Consider the following 17,170-nt stretch of genomic DNA (forward strand, 5'->3'; position numbering starts at 1 on the left):
CAAATTATATTTTATATGAAACTGTTTGTTAGATCTTTTAAAGTAAATTGAACATTGAAAGGGAATCCCCCAGCTGAACTACACAATGGGTGAAATGACATTTATTTATTTATATAGCAAAACTGGTGCAGGAAAATAAGGGGAAATTCATCATTAAAGTGTCAAACATTTGTATAAGAATTAAGTTTGTAAGGCCAAGGCATTTCTTGTGTGTTTCAGACAGGAGAGATAGAGATAGGTCTTAAGTTAAACGAGTACAGATTAATTCTTCGGTTATCTCCCCTTGCTACAAAGCAATGCAATGCAATTCAGTGCAGTGCAGCGCAACACAACACATTTATATAGATTTTATGTTCAATTTTTTTGTGAGTTTGGACTTTAGAATATGATTCTGTCAAGCATATTCAGGATGTGTGTGTCATGCATTGTTGACACTATTCTTGCTCATATGAGATGCGCCATGAGAAAACCAACATAGTGGGTTTGCAACCAGCATGGACCCAGACCAGCCTGCGCATCCGCGCAGTCTGGTCAGGATCCATGCTGTTCGCTAATGGTTTCTCTAATTGTAGTAGGCTTTAAAAGCGAACAGCATGGATCCTGACCAGACTGCACGGATGCGCAGGCTGGTCTGGATCCATGCTGGTCGCAAACCCACTATGTTGGTTTTCTCATGGCGCGGCTCATATAATCTTACTCATATCTTTCTGACATGAAGAAACACTACAGATGGTTGCTTTTCACTTCCATTTCCATGGTCTAAAAAAGTATAATGTTATTAAACTTTCTTCTTCATCAAGTCACTTACTTGTTGTTTGTTCTTGTTTTTTTTCAGGTGGACACTACAAAATGTGGAAGATTATGCACTGCAGTTCTCCGAGCCAAGCAGACAGACTTACATTACAGAGCATGTATGTCCAGAATTATTTTTTAATGATTAATCATCCCATGAGTGGTGGGCATATAGATTTGCTCTTGTCTGTGTGTCCTTCCGTCCGTGCGTCCATTCAAAGTTTGTTACACGCCTAGCTCAAAAAGTATTTGATGCAAATTAATGAAACCTTGCATGAGTCTTATCATGATACGAACTTGCGCACCTTCTATTTTTCGTTATGGCCCCTGAAATAGTCAAAAATGCACATTTTCACCTTGTGATACGCCTAGCTCAAAAAGTATTTGATATAGATTCATGAAACCTTGCATGAGTCTTTATCATGATATGAACTTGCACACCTCTTATTTTTCATCTGGGTCCGCCCCCTATTTCTAGAGTTATGGCCCCTGAAATAGTCAAAAATGCAAATTTTCATCTTGTGACACGCCTAGCTCAAAAAGTATTTGATATAAATTGATGAAACCTTGCATGAGTCTTTATCATGATATGAACTTGTGCACCTCCTACTTTTCGTCTGGCTCCATCCCCTATTTTTAGCTCATCTGATTTTTTGAAAAAAAATGATGAGTTATTGTCATCACTTGAGCGGTTGTCGGCGTCGGCGTCGGCGTCGGCGTTGCCTGGTTAAGTTTTATGTTTAGGTCAGCTTTTCTCCTAAACTATCAAAGCTATTGCTTTGAAACTTGGAATACTTGTTCACCATCATAAGCTGACCCTGTACAGCAAGAAACATAACTCCATCTTGCTTTTTGCAAGATTTATGGCCCCTTTTGTACTTAGAAAATATCAGATTTCTTGGTTAAGTTTTATGTTTAGGTCAACTTTTCTCCTAAACTATCAAAGCTATTGCTTTGAAACTTAAAATACTTGTTCACCATCATAAGCAGACCCTGTACATCAAGAAACATAACTCCATCTTGCTTTTTGCAAGATTTATTGCCCCTTTTGGACTTAGAAAATCAGTTTTCTTGGTTAAGTTTTATGTTTAGGTCAGCTTTTATCCTAAACTATCAAAGCTATTGCTTTAAAACTTGCAACACTTGTTCACCATCATAAGTTGACCCTGTACAGCAAGAAACATAACTCCATCCTGCTTTTTGCAAGATTTATGGCCCCTTTTGGACTTAGAAAATATCAGATTTCTTGGTTAAGTTTTATGTTTAGGTCAACTTTTTCTCTTAAACTATCAAAGCTATTGCTTTGAAACTTGCAACACTTGTTGACCATCATAAGCTGACCCTGTACAGCAAGCAACATAACTCCATCCTGCTTTTTGCAATAATTATTGCCCCTTTTGGACTTAGAAAATCATTTTCTTGGTTGAGTATTACATGTATGTTTAAGTCAACTTTTCTCATAAACTATCAAAGCTATTGCTTTAAAACTTGCAACAGTTTTTCACCATCATAAGTGGACACTGAACATCAAGAAACATAACTCTATCCTGCTTTTTGCAAGAATGATGGCCCTTTTTAGACTTAGAAAATCATGGGTAGGACAATATTTCTATTACACAAAAAAAATCAGATGAGCGTCAGCAGCCGCAAGGCGGTGCTCTTGTTAGAGTTATGGCCCCTGAAATAGTCAAAAATGCACATTTTCACCTTGTGACATTCCTAGCTCAAAAAGTATTTGATGAAACTGAAACTGCTTTATTTGATTAAATGCCTAATTTTACACATAGTATATTCACTGGCGTTGTACATTGAATTATACCTGATTTATATAGCGCCCAAGGCGCTTTACATAGTTCAAATGCAGCCACACAGGGCGCATAATTCATCCTCTACTAGTGCAGACACAGAGCGATCTGACCAGAGGGACAGAGTGAGACAAAGCCCCCACGACAGAGAGATCAGAAATCAGATACAGGCTTATCCGGCTATTTGATATAGATTCATGAAACCTTGCATGAGTCTTAATCATGATATGAACTTGCGCACCTCCTGTTTTTTATTTGGGTCCACCCCCTATTTCGAGAGTTATGGCCCCTGAAATAGTCAAAAATGCACATTTTCACCTTGTAATACGCCTAGCTCAAAAAGTATTTGATATAAATTGATGAAACCTTGCATGAATCTTTATCATGATATGAACTTGCGCACCTTCTATTTTTCATCTGGGTCAGCCCCCTATTTCCAGAGTTATGGCCCCTGAAATAGTCAAAAAATGCACATTTTCACCTAATTATGTGCCTCACTCAAAAGTATTTGATATAGATTCATGAAATCTTGCTTGAGTCTTTATCATAATGTGACCTTGCACACTTGGCATTCTTCTTGAGAATTTTAGCGTTTGTTATAGAGTTATGGCCCTTGAAATAGCCATATTAGTGGATTTTTTGTTTGTGATGCTCATAGCTCAAAAAGTATATGGTATAGAATAATGAATCCATTTCATAATTTTTTTTTGAGGCTATACCCCATTAAGACTGCAAACATTTGAATGATTTCCCCTTATTTGTGACAAATGTACCAGTGAGGTGGGGGGGGTGGGCACACCCTGTGGCCTACAGACACATTCTAGTTAAACTTTAGTTTCTAGATCAGTCTAAAAATGCAGTCCAGCCATTGGTCAATTTTGAATTCAGATTATGCTCAGAGATAACCAGTCAGAGACAGGAGTTTCAATTATCAAATATATTTTTACCTTTGACCCTGGCCATTACAGCATAGACTGATAGAGCAAATGCAGTGGTACAGTGGTAACACTGCCTGACTAGGAAACCAGGGGTCATAAGTTTGTGCCCCTGTTCCTCTGACTAAAAACTACTAACATTGAGATAAGAGTCCCATATATGGGGCCTTTACACATGGTACGTTAAAGAACCAGGAAAGCTTCTGGAATTGGAGTTTCTGTGTACCTTACACTGCCTCCCACAAACATCACTAACCATCTTCTGGAAGAATTTCCCATGTTGGTTACCATTGGCTTGTTGACTATAGATAAGCGTACAAATAAACAGACAATACAGCATAGTTTTATCCAGTTGTAGATTTCCTCATTTTGCACTTTAATGAACAATTAGAGATAGCTACTTTAACTACTTGGGTTTGTTATACTCCTGATGCATCATTGCTATGTCAGTTTCAGGGTTTGGTTCCTTTGATCATAATGATCAGTTCCTTTTGGCATATTACTAAGAAGAAATATTAGTTAAAAAATTATTTAAGCTTACTACAAACATACTACAAGGTCGTTGACTTTTGCTATTTGCAAAAAAAAAAAAAAAAAAAAAAAAAAAAAAAAAAGAAAAAAACTAAGGTATCTCCTTCATACAACTTGTATTAAAAATCATTTAGGTGTAGGGGTCCCTGTAAATCTACCTTTTTCCGAAATCTAAACTGGCTACTTTGATTTTCGGGGAAAACTATTCAAAGCTTTACTTTCAACAATAGACAAATGTCATGACTGTTGTATTGTCTGTATTGTCCTGTTTCTTATGAAATAGAAAGTAGAAACTTGTGGTCAAAGGAAAGTAATTAGAAACTGTTAATATTTTATAGGGAAATTATTTGCGTTTTGTTAAAAATAAAATCGTACTGTGTAACCGGCTTAGAGTGACAACCACTAGCTGACAGAAATGTGTTTGTTGTACAAAGGTTGTTTCTAAGGACGTCATCGGCATAGTTTCACAAGACTGTTGGCCCATTCTTGGCTTTTGAGAAAAGCCAGTTTAGAAATTTTGAAGTGTAAATGGTTTAAAAGTGTATGGCTTTTTGGAATCATCTTTTTTGTCATATTTATTAGTTCTATAAAGTTTTAAACACTATGAGCAGATTAGAGATCTTCAAAATAAATGAAATGATACAATAATCTCAGTATAGCTAAGAATAGATCCTTGGCACTTGGAATTTAGCCCACAACATGTTAATTTAGTGTAAATTATGTCGAGGTATCTGATAAGAAAGAAGGTATCAGCCTTTGTAGTTAGGTATTCATACATATGGGGGTGCCATTAACAGAGGTCATACTGTACTTGTGTCATGTTTGTTTCAATAAACACACCAAGGATATGACGTTTTCCAAAGTATTGATGTTTTTCAGAATTTAAGCAGAATTTCAAACTGTATTTTGTATAAATAAATTGTTAGTATATCTTTAGCATCTAGCTTCTGGTTTCCATCATGCTGCTACATGTTTACTTAAAAAACATCTTACCTGAGGAAAGTAGGTTAATTACACAAAATTCATGACTGTCTAATCATGTCTTTAACAAAGCTAATTCTGTCTCCCACCACACAGTGGTGTGGGAGACATGTTGATTTACTCCAGTCTGTGTGTCAGTCTGTCTGTGTGTCTGTCACAAACCTTGTCCGCACTCTAAGTCGAACATTTCTCATCCGATCTTCACCAAACTTTTACAAAATGTGTTTGACCATAAGACCTCGGCAAAGTTCGATAACTAGCCAAATTGGTCCAGGCACTTGGGAATTATGGCCCTTGAATTACCAAGATATGCTCAGGTCTTGGGAGCTAAAACGGCCCATATACTACTAATCATTAGTAGTATAGGAGTCCCTTTATGTGCGCTCTAAGTGCAAGCTTCACCAAACGTGAACAAAATGTGTTTGACTATATGACCTCGGCCAAGCTCGATATCTAGCCAAATTGGCCCAGGCACTTCGGAATTATGGCCCTTGAATTACCGAAATGGCGTTTTTACTCTTGTCAACAGCGTTTTTACTCTTGTCCGCACTCTAAGTTGAACAATTCTCATCTGATCTTCACCAAACTTGAACAAAATGTGTTTGACCATGAGACCTCAGGCAAGTCCCATAACTAGCCAAATCGGTCCAAGCATTTTGGAGTTACGGCCCTTGAATTACCGAAAAATCAGCCTTTTTAGACATTTTTCATAGGGGCAGTTGTGGGAGACATAGGCTTTTCTCAAATGCATCTCTAGTTTGGAATGATTTTGCTCCCCTAAATCAAGATTCAAGCAAATTTGATTGGTGATGTAACTTAGACTAGCAGACTCATATACATGTATTGCCCACTCAATAGTCTAAGTTTTGTATGATATATTGAAATGAAACTTGACCTATAGGTAGCTTACAGCAAGGCCATGCAATGTTTTGATTGCATATGGGGTCAGTGGGTTCAAATACTAAAAACAGATAAACAGTTTCTGCTCAGTAACTTAAGTTTCCATAAAGTGAAGCAAGTTTAACATTGCTTATAGGAAGCTTATATTTTTTTTTAGCTCACCTGTCACATAGTGACAGGGTGAGCTTTTGTGATCGCCATTCGTCCGTCGTTCGTCCATCCACAATTTCTTGTCTGCAAGATAATGGTTTCATTTATGATTTTATTTTAACCAAACTTGCACACAACTTGTATCACCATAAGATCTTGGTTCCTTTCTTAAACTGGCCGGATCCCATTATGGGTTCCAGAGTTATGGCCCCTGAAAGGGCCAAAATTAGCTATTTTGACCTTGTCTGCACAATAGCAGCTTCATTTGTGATTTGATTTTTACTAAACTTGCACACAACTTGTATCACCATAAGATCTTAGTTCCTTTCTTGAACTGGCCAGATCCCATCATGGGTTCTAGAGTTATGGCCCCTGAAAGGGCCAAAATTAGCTATTTTGACCTTGTCTGCACAATAGCAGCTTTATTTATGATTTGATTTTTACTAAACTTGCACACAACTTGTATCACCACAAGATCTTGGTTCTTTTCTTGAACTGGCCAGATTCTATTATGGGTTCCAGATTGATGGCCCCTGAAAGGGCCAGAATTAGCTATTTTGACCTTGTCTGCACAACAGCAGCTTCATTTATGATTTGAATTTAATCAAATTTACATTAAACTTGTGTCACCATAAGATCTCAGTTCCTTTCTTGAACCGGCCAGATCCCATAATGGGTTTCAGAGTTATGGCCCCTAAAAGGGCCAAAATTAGCTATTTTGACCTTGTCTGCACAATAGCAGCTTCAGTTATGATTTCATTTTAACCAAACTTGCACACAATTTATATCACCACAAGATCTTGGTTCCTTTCTTAAACTGGCCAGATTCCATTATGGGTTGCAGAGTTATGGTCCCAGATAGGGCCAGAATTAGCTATTTTGACCTTGTCTGCACAATAGCAGCTTCATTTATGATTTGAATTTAATCAAACTTGCACAAAACTTGTGTCACCATAAGATCTCAGTTCCTTTCTTGAACCGGCCAGATCCCATAATGGGTTTCAGAGTTGTGGCCCCTGAAAGGGCCAAAATTAGCTATTTTCACCTTGTCTGCACAATAGCAGCTTTATTTATGATTTTATTTTAACCAAACTTGCAGAAAACTTGTATCACCACAAGGTCTTGGTTCCTTTCTTGAACTGGCCAGATTCCTTTATGGGTTGCAGAGTTATGGCCCCGGATAGGGCCAGAATTAGCTATTTTGACCTTGTCTGCACAATAGCAGCTTCATTTATGATTTGATTTTAACCAAACTTGCACACAACTTGTATCACCATAAGATCTTGATTCCTTTTTATATGCCCGAAGGGATGTATTATGTTATCGCCTCGGTGTCTGTCTGTCTGTCTGTTGGTTAGCAATTTCCCTTCCGCTCTGTAACTCTTGAACCCCATGAAGGATTTCAAAGAAACCTGACACAAATGTTCACCTCATAGAAACGATATGCAGAGCGCATGTTTCGGATGGCTCACTTCAAGGTCAAGGTCACGCTTAGGGGTCAAAGGTCATATGACTTTGTTTTATGTATATATTGCTCTGCATTTGCGTTGCATTGCAGTGCTCTTGTTTTTATTTGGCAGATCCTTCTTTTGTTCACTTACAATATTTTTTTTGAATTACTTCCCTTTTATGTTACTATAAATAGCTTATTTAGTTTTTTTATGCCCCCGAAGGGAGGCATATAGTTTTTGAACCGTCTGTCAGTCTGTTGGTCTGTCAGTCTGTCCGCAATTTTCGTGTCCGGTCCATATCTTTGTCATCCATGGATGGATTTTCAAATAACTTGGCATGAATGTGTACCACAGTAAGACGACATGTCGCGCGCAAGACCCAGGTTCATAGCTCAAAGGTCAAGGTCACACTTAGACGTTAAAGGTCATTTTTCATGATAGTGCATTGATGGGCGTGTCCGGTCCATATCTTTGTCATCCATGGATGGATTTTCAAATAACTTGGCATGAATGTGTACCACAGTAAGACGAAGTGTCGCGCACAAGACCCAGGTCCGTAGCTCAAAGGTCAAGGTCACACTTAGACGTTAAAGGTCATATTTCATGATAGTGCATTGATGGGCGTGTCCGGTCCATATCTTTGTCATTCATGCATGGATGTTAAAATTATTGGGCATGAATGTGAACCACAGTAAGACAACATGTCGCACGCAAGACCCAGGTCTGTAGCTCAAAGTTCAAGGTCACACTTAGACGTTAAAGGTCATATTTCATGATAGTGCATTGATGGGCGTGTCCGGTCCATATCTTTGTCATTCATGCATGTATTTTAAAATAACAAAGCATGAATGTGTGACACAGTAAAACGACATGTCGCGCGCAAGACCCAGGTCCTTAGGTCAAAGGTCCTAAACTCTAACATCGGCCATAACTATTCATTCAAAGTGCCATCGGGGGCATGTGTCATCCTATGGAGACAGCTCTTGTTTTTATTATTAGCCGTAGGGAAAAACCGAGACCACTTTTCTGTGGTACAACATGGATGGTACCTCCAATTTTTAGGTGTATTTTGACATATCTGTACCTTTAAGAAAATTTCAACTATATTTTCTCATGATTCTTTTGATTGATCTTGATTATGATTTCTTGACCTTTTTGTCCTTAAGTGCAATGATAACAGGTGAGCGATATAGGGCCATTATGGCCCTCTTATATATTATTGAATCACCTAACCTCACATAATGACTGATTAGCATTTTGCCATCGCTCATATGTAGTATTATTCCCCTTGACATAGTAAAAGCAGAGTTCTTCCCCTTGACTAAGTAAACATTAGTGATTTTTGACTGTATCTAAGTAACCGATTGATTGATCACCATGAAACTTTACACAAATTTACATCAGTATAGGGCTGTGGAGTACACACAGTTTAGTTAGGATCACTTCATTAACCAGAGTTATTGTCCTTTAATTATTTTACAATCCATTAATTCCCAGATAAAAATGTAATCCAATGATGGATCTTCGTGACATTTTACACAAAGATAGATCACTAAAAGGCAGTAGTGCATGCATATCTTTCATTAAGTTATTGCCCTTTGTTTTAAGATTAATAAATTCCCCCAAAAATTTAACCAATTGATGGATCTTCATGAAACTTAATACAGTATAGATCACTAAATGGCAGATCTTTTCCCCTTGATTTTGTAAAAAAAGGAACCAACAAACTATTGCACAGTCCTTTTGTACATAATTATCATTGTGTATATCTAGAAATGAAATATCTTTCAAAATATAGTCCCCTCATTCACAAACAACTTACTTGGCAGGAGATATAATTCACTGAATTTGCTTGTCTTTATTTTAAAATGGTTTTGTAGTTTGAAAAACCTGCTTTTTAGCTCACCTGTCACGAAGTGACAAGGTGAGCTATTGTGACCGCTTGATGTCCATCGTCCGTCATGCGTAGTCTGTCGTGCGTCGTCCATCAAAAATTTCTAAAAAAATCTTCTTCTTGAAAACCACTGGGCAGAATTACACCAAACTTCTTAGGAATGATCTTTAGGTGGCCCCCTTTTAAAATTGTTCAAAGAATTGAATTTCATGCAGAACTCTGGTTGCCATGGCAACCGAAAGGAAAAACTTTAAAAATCTTCTTGTCCAAAACCACAGGGCCTAGGGCCTTGATATCTGGTGTGTAGCATCATCTAGTGGTCCTCTACCAAAATTTGTTCAAATTATCCCCCTAGAGTCAAATATGGCCCCACCCCAGGGGTCACATGGTTTATATAGACTTATATAGGGAAAACTTTGAAAATCTTCTTGTACAAAACCACATGGCCTGGGGCTTTGATATTTGTTATGTAGCATCATCTAGTGGTCCTCTACCAAAATCTTTCAAATTATCCCCCTAGGGTCAAATATGGCCCCGTCCCAGGGGTCAAATGGTTTATATAGACTTATATTTAGGGAAAACTTTGAAAATCTTCTTGTACAAAACCACATGGCCTAGGGCTTTGATATTTGGTATGTAGCATCATCTAGTGGTCCTCTACCAACGTTGTTCAAATTATCCCCCTAGAGTCAAATATGGCCCTGCCCCGGGGGTCCCAAGTTTTACTTATAAAGGAAAAAGCTTTAAGAATCTTCTTGTCTTAAACCATACAACCTAGGCTTTTGATATTTGGTTTGATGCATTGTCTAGTAGTCCTCTACCAAAATTATTCAAATTATGCCCCTGGGGTTAAAAGAGGCCCCGCCCTGGGGTCACTTAGTTATTATGTGAGTTACCGGTATATAGGAAAAATACTTAAAAAATCATCTGATCCTATTTCCAAGACTGTTTAATTATAATTACCTGATGACCCCAAGTGATATGATGTCACTTGACTGTGACCTTGACCTACTGACCTACTTTCTTGTTTTTTAAGATACAGCCTTTAAATTTTGATGACATACACAGTTTTGCACACAAATTGACCATGAATGTGACCTACTGACTTTCTTAATATTTTATCATCAGTTTGACATTTGAAACATGTAGCTCATATTATCAGGTGAGCGATCCAGGGTCATCATGACCCTCTTGTTTAATTTTCGTTGATAATTTTTTGTTCAAAGAAGTTTGTTTCTGACTTCCTTCTAATTAATGAGAATTAAAGTGTTATATATTTTATTAACATGTACATAAATCTTAGGAAAACTTCCTTATTGATAATAGGAGTGTCCATTTTCAAATATTTATTACTTTCCGATATCTCACAAGATATCAAAGTAAACTGGGAGACAATCTAGATTTATCATTAATATTTAGCTTAAATTTTAGGAGTTTGAAAATAATTTGTGAAGTTTTAGCAGTACTGGACTTGTGCTGCTTTTTGTGTAAACATGTTCAGTTCTAATATTTACATTGATTTTATTCCTTAAAGTATGGAATGTTGTAAAAAATGCTGTAATTATCAAGTACCAATTATTTCTTAAGGTTACGTTTAAAATATCATTAACTTTGTACGAAAGAAAGCAGTGTTAAAAATTGACTGAGGAAGTTTTAAGTTGAAAATGATATTGTGAAAGTAGAACCAAAAATGTCAAGAAGATATAAAGTTTACAGAAGGCCATCCGCCAACCCAAATAATCAGGTATGTTAGTCATTTTGAGGACTGCTTTCTTCAGCTTTTTTCTACATTGTAGAATTTCATTTAACTTTTTTGTGTGTCAAAAACTCATTGTCAAACTAACCTGCATCAATAGGGAGAGTACAGAACTATGTATGGCGGGTATCGCAAGTTTAATCTCTGGCCAAGTTGTATGTCCTCTGTGATGATTTGATAAAAGATACTGTGTCTGAAATCATTGGTTCTCCACCTTTGATTCATGTGGAGAAGTTGGCTGTAATCTATACAGAATTCAGAGCACTGGTAATGATATATACTTGCCATGACCACTACATCATTGAAATACTGTTGAAAAAATGGTGCTAAAACCCGAAACAAATAAATCAGAAAAGGATATGGTAGTGTGTTGACATACGTGAAATTTTTGCACCTTAAATGGAAATAATGTGAAATAAATATTTTAAAAAAAATCTTTGCACTTGAAAATCTGGAGATATAGATTTTAATGTTGTAAATTTACCTATTTATTATGAGCTGCTCAATTGAACATGTATAAAGGCCTGTGTAATTAACATAACCCCTTCATTGTGCATATACCTTCGTATAAAGAGGTATGTCCTGTGATTAAATCCACAAAAATTAGTATATTAATATTCCTTCTCATTAAATTCATTATTTAGGGCAACAGTCTTGGTGCAACAAACAAATTTTAGGTTTCCAAAGATGTACAGTGTAGAGAGGTTGCACTGTACTAGTTATTTTTTAATATAATTATATTTAATTTGATATATATTTATTTAAATATTTTGTTATTTTCATACTGCTCTTTTTCAGAGTCGAGCTGAAATACAGAATGGCAATGTGCTCCAGCTCACAGATTCACCTGTAAGTATTTTCATTTTGTAAACATCCAAACTTTACAGTCAAACTTGTGCTAAAGATCCCCGATGAACATAGACCACCATGGCCTGTATTCATCAGCATTAACCCTTACCCGGCTAAATTTCTATAATGAACTTGTCTATCTTTCAATTTGGACAGTACCATTAACTGTTAAAAGGGGTGCTTACCAAAAATATACTGACTGAATGGCGAACAGTGCAGATCTTGATCAGACTGCATGGATGTGCAGGCTAATCATGATCTACACTGGTTGCAAAGGCAGAATCAGTCATGTCTAGCATGATAAGGGCAAAGTCTAAAATTTAGACATAGACTTTTAACCCCTAAAAATTCAAAATTGCCATAACTTCCTTTATAATAAATCGGTATTGCTCGAACTCGGCATAGGTTGTTGTTGTAATATATACCATATTCATGTCGAGTGTAATTAAAATTCATGCATAGTTTACAAATGCTGAGCAAATATTAAGTTTAGTACTTTAAAGTCTTAAGTTTCAGATTTAAAACATTGGTGAATATGAGTACTTGATGGTCTCTGATCTCAGGTAGGCTTTATACACATGTTTGATTGTTCACATTTGTTTGATGGGGACATTAATCTAAGTAGTTAATTAAGGAAGTAAAAAAAAACCTGTGAGGATTGTGATAGGTCTAATCCATTTTAAAACACACTGATGTTATCACATTTTTATCTTTATTTGTTAGTGACCAAATGTCTGCTGACAATTAGTCACTTTGAAAATGTCAAAAATTTGACATCAAATTTATGGAATTTTTTAAGTTGACCTGTGATAGATGTGAAAGTGTTTTTAAACTTTTAAATGTCAGAATAGTTATATTTTATGACCCTGTGATATATTCAATATAAATAACTTTTTAGCAGTAGTCCACTTCAAATGATGCATGTACTCCTCAGATACAAAGTACATTTTGGCTGTATTCGAGTCACACATACCTCTCTGCCCATCTGTCCTTAGAATGTGTCCAGTTCATATCTTCTAAATCACTGGGAATATTTTCATAAACTAGTATCAGCTGTTTGCTTGCAGAGCACAGTCATGGCCCAGGTCACAAATTTTAAGGTCAAATTCACTCTAAGAGTTCAAAGGTCATAATACTTTAACTTCTTGTACATTCCATTTCTTCTAAACTTTTGGAATGATTTTTATTAAACTGGCATCAGTTGTTAACCTTATCCAGACTACAAGTGGAGTGCACATCCTAGATAACTAGGTCCAAGGTCAAGGTTACATTTAGAGGTCAAAGATCAAATTGCTTAAATTTGTGTGCACTCATATCTTCTTAATCACTGAAGGATTTTTGTTAGTCTAGCATCAGTTTTTAACCTCATCAAGACAACATGCAGAGTGTACAGTCAAGGTCACAGGGTCTAAGGCAAGGTCATATTTACTTTTCCTGTATCAAAAGGTTTGTTATGCCTACCAGGTTTGCTCAGTAGAATGAGAAGGTAGGGCACAACACTTAGTCAAGAAGTCCAAAGTTCAATTCCCATGCATATGTTTTCTGAAACAATTTGGCCAAAAATAGTGTGTATGAAGTCACTTGTTCACCTCTGATTCATGTTGGAAGTCACCATTTATTTGTCAAGAACAAGTCAGTACTGGCATAGAATTGAACATTAATTAAATGACACTGTTGCATAATTGCAATGCTGTTGAAATATTGCATTAAACCCAGAACAGAAAAACAGATCTTTGATAAAGTATGCAGAATACATATGAGCTGTGCCATGAGAAAACCAACATAGTAGTTTTGCGACCAGCATGGATCCAGACCAGCCTGCGCATCCGCGCAGTCTGGTCAGGATCCATGCTGTTCGCTTTTAAAGCCTACTGCAATTAGAGAAACTGTTAGCGAACAGCATGGATCCTGACCAGACTGCGCAGGCTGGTCTGGATCCATGCTGGTCGCAAAGCCACTATGTTGGTTTTCTCATGACACGGCTCATATTTCTGTTGTAAAAAAACAAGCTCCTGCTTTTACCTTTTTAGCTCATCTGATTTTTTGGAAAAAAATGATGAGTTATTGTCATCACTTGATCGGTGTCGGTGTCGGCGTCGGCGTTGGCGCCTGGTTAAGTTTTATGTTTAGGTCAGCTTTTCTCCTAAACTATCAAAGCTATTGCTTTGAAACTTGGAACACTTGTTCACCATCATAAGTTGACCCTGTATAGCAAGAAACATAACTCCATCCTGCTTTTTGCAAGATTTATGACCCCTTTTGTACTTAGAAAATAACAGAATTTTTGGTTAAGTTTTATGTTTAGGTCAACTTTTCTCCTAAACTATCAAAGCTATTGCTTTGAAACTTGCAACATTTGTTCACCATCATAAGCTGACCCTGTACATCAAGAAACATAACTCCATCCTGCTTTTTGCAAGAATTATTGCCCCTTTTGGACTTAGAAAATCAGTTTTCTTGGTTAAGTTTTATGTTTAGGTCAGCTTTTCTCCTAAACTATCAAAGCTATTGCTTTAAAACTTGCAACACTTGTTCACCATCATAAGCTGACCATGTACAGCAAGAAACATAACTCCATCCTGCTTTTTGCAAGATTTATGGCCCCTTTTGGACTTAGAAAATATCAGATTTCTTGGTTAAGTTTTATGTTTAGGTCAACTTTTTCTCTTAAACTATCAAAGCTGTTGCTTTGAAACTTGCAACACTTGTTCAGCATCATAAGCTGACCCTGTACAGCAAGAAATATAACTCCATCCTGCTTTTTGCAAGAATTATTGCCCCTTTTGGACTTAGAAAATCAGTTTTCTTGGTTGAGTATTATGTTTAAGTCGGCTTTTCTCATAAACTATCAAAGCTTTTGCTTTAAAACTTGCAACAGTTTCTCACTATCATAAGCAGACGCTGTACATCAAGAAACATAACTCTATCCTGCTTTTTGCACGAATGATGGCCCTTTTTAGACTAAGAAAATCATGCGTAGGACAATATTTCTATTATACAAAAAATCAGATGAGCGTCAGCACCCGCAAGGCGGTGCTCTTCTTTATTTCTCTTTATCACCAGAGTCGAGCAGCACAGACAATTATTGACAAGTTGACAGAAGGAAGTCGTGAGGACAAGATTGAATCTCTAAAGAGCCTGTCAATGAAATGTACTGATGCAACATTCTCAAACGAGTTCATCAAGAAACAAGGACTCAAACTTATTATAGATTACGTAATAGCAGGGAATAAAAGTTTGTAAGTAAAGACTTTTTTTTTTAAAAAGGTGTGGTGATAAAAACACAAAACCATTATGATGTTAACCTAAAATTATGTCATGCTTTTTCGACATTATGATTTCTTGATTTTATCTTTCACCATTTTGATTTTACCTGCGTCATTATAGAGTTTAGTTTTGTGATTTCAACAGTAGTAGTGTGGGATTAACAAAATTTAAAAAATGCTGTTGTCCATACCAAAGAATGTAGTATTACAATAGAACAAGTGAAATTATTTTTTTCAGGGTTCATTGAAAATGAATAACAGAATGATTATGTTTTGCAAATTACCGGTAACCATGAATTTCTGGCACAATTTATGGACTGGCAGATCATAGTCTGTCGTTCATTTCACATAAACTCCAAAACAAAAAATTCATACTTACTATATAGTCTAGTTTATTTTTCCCGAGCCATAATCCTTATAAAAAGATTCTTCTTTATATGAAAAAATAATAAAAGGTTTGTTTTTTACCGCTATATCAAATTGTTTTCCAGTTCTGGTGACCCGCTGATGTTCCTTTTGCGATCCTTTGTTGCCTTGATGGACCATAATGTTGTATCATGGGATATCTTGGAGCCAGAATTTATAAAACAGGTAAGTTTTGCGTGGAATTCCAGTGGAAATACATTCACCACAATCACTTTTAGAATGGAGCACTGGTCAGAAGTCCAGAAAGCAGTTACCGAACGTATATTGATGTTTACGTTTTTCCAGATATATCATGTTGAACTTTTTTTTTTTATGTATGTCGGAACAGTGTTTGTAAAATTCTAGAGTAGTCTTGTATTTGCTGTCAAATGAATAAAATACCAGCATAGTATGCTGTTATGATCTGGTACCTGACACTATTAAAATTATCCGTAATAGATAGGAACTAAGACCAGTTTTGCATTGTTGTAGATATTTATCATGTAACTGTTCTGTCTGCACAAGGTTTTATTTAAAACAGTCCATACATGTTCAATTCTTATTATCCCCTGCCGAAGGCAGAAGGATATAGTTTTGGCGTTTTCCGTTCGTCCGTCCAGAGCTATATCTTGGAAGTGGTTGGGAATATTTAAATAAAACTTCTTATACATGTTCACCACTATGGGGTTATGCGGCCCATCAAGTTTCAGATGGATTGCCCAAGTAACACCAGAGTTATGGCCCTTAGAAGTTTCTACTGTTAACTATATAGGGTACTATAAATATGGCAATTGCTGCTTCATAACTTGTGATATATTTGACCTAGAACTATGAAACTTAAATTGAATTTAGATCACCATAATGTGGTAGTGCACACACAATTTTTTATTAACACCAGAGTTATTGCCCTTCAATTGTTTAAAAAACCACATATCTGTACTTAACAAACTAACCAGTTGGTAGAATTTCATTAAACTTCTTTTATTTTTTTTTTCCATGAACATTTATTGTAAACATGTGAAGTTGTGTACCCTCACCCGGTCACCCCCACCGCCTTGGTCACACCCCCTCCCCCTCCCAACCCCCCTCCCCCCCCCCCCAAATTTTTTTTTCGTTCCTTATTTTAAAATTATTCAAACGTTCCATGAATATTTATCAACTTGCAAAGTTGTACCCTTCCCCCACCTGGCTCCTCCACCCAGTCACCCCCAACACCCCATTCATGCACCTTCACCTTGTCTCCCTGCCCCCCTCCAAAAAAAAAAAGTATAAAAAAGTCATTCCTTTTTGTTTAAATTTTTTAAACATTCTATCAATATTTATCAGCTTGTGAATTTGTAACCCCACCCCTCAGCCCCGCCACCACCCACATTCCAGATTTCTTACTTGATTGTGCTCTCTTTAAAGGACATCTGTTTTTGTGCCCCCCCATGAGTGGTGGGGGCATATAGATTT

The 17,170-nt window shown here is 36.6% G+C and overlaps 1 protein-coding gene across 1 annotated transcript in view; it reads left to right on the plus strand.

Annotated features, from left to right (window-relative positions):
• LOC123548863 (engulfment and cell motility protein 1-like) overlaps positions 1-17,170 on the plus strand; it is a 70,179-nt gene that overhangs the window by 6,886 nt on the left and 46,123 nt on the right. The window contains exons 3-6 of the mRNA XM_053546818.1: positions 836-911; positions 11,994-12,044; positions 15,108-15,283; positions 15,802-15,901. Of these exons, the coding sequence (XP_053402793.1) occupies positions 836-911; positions 11,994-12,044; positions 15,108-15,283; positions 15,802-15,901 (403 nt within the window). The remainder of the gene's footprint in view (positions 1-835; positions 912-11,993; positions 12,045-15,107; positions 15,284-15,801; positions 15,902-17,170) is intronic.

This window comes from Mercenaria mercenaria, chromosome 6, assembly GCF_021730395.1.
Source record: "Mercenaria mercenaria strain notata chromosome 6, MADL_Memer_1, whole genome shotgun sequence".
Classification (NCBI taxonomy): domain Eukaryota; kingdom Metazoa; phylum Mollusca; class Bivalvia; order Venerida; family Veneridae; genus Mercenaria; species Mercenaria mercenaria.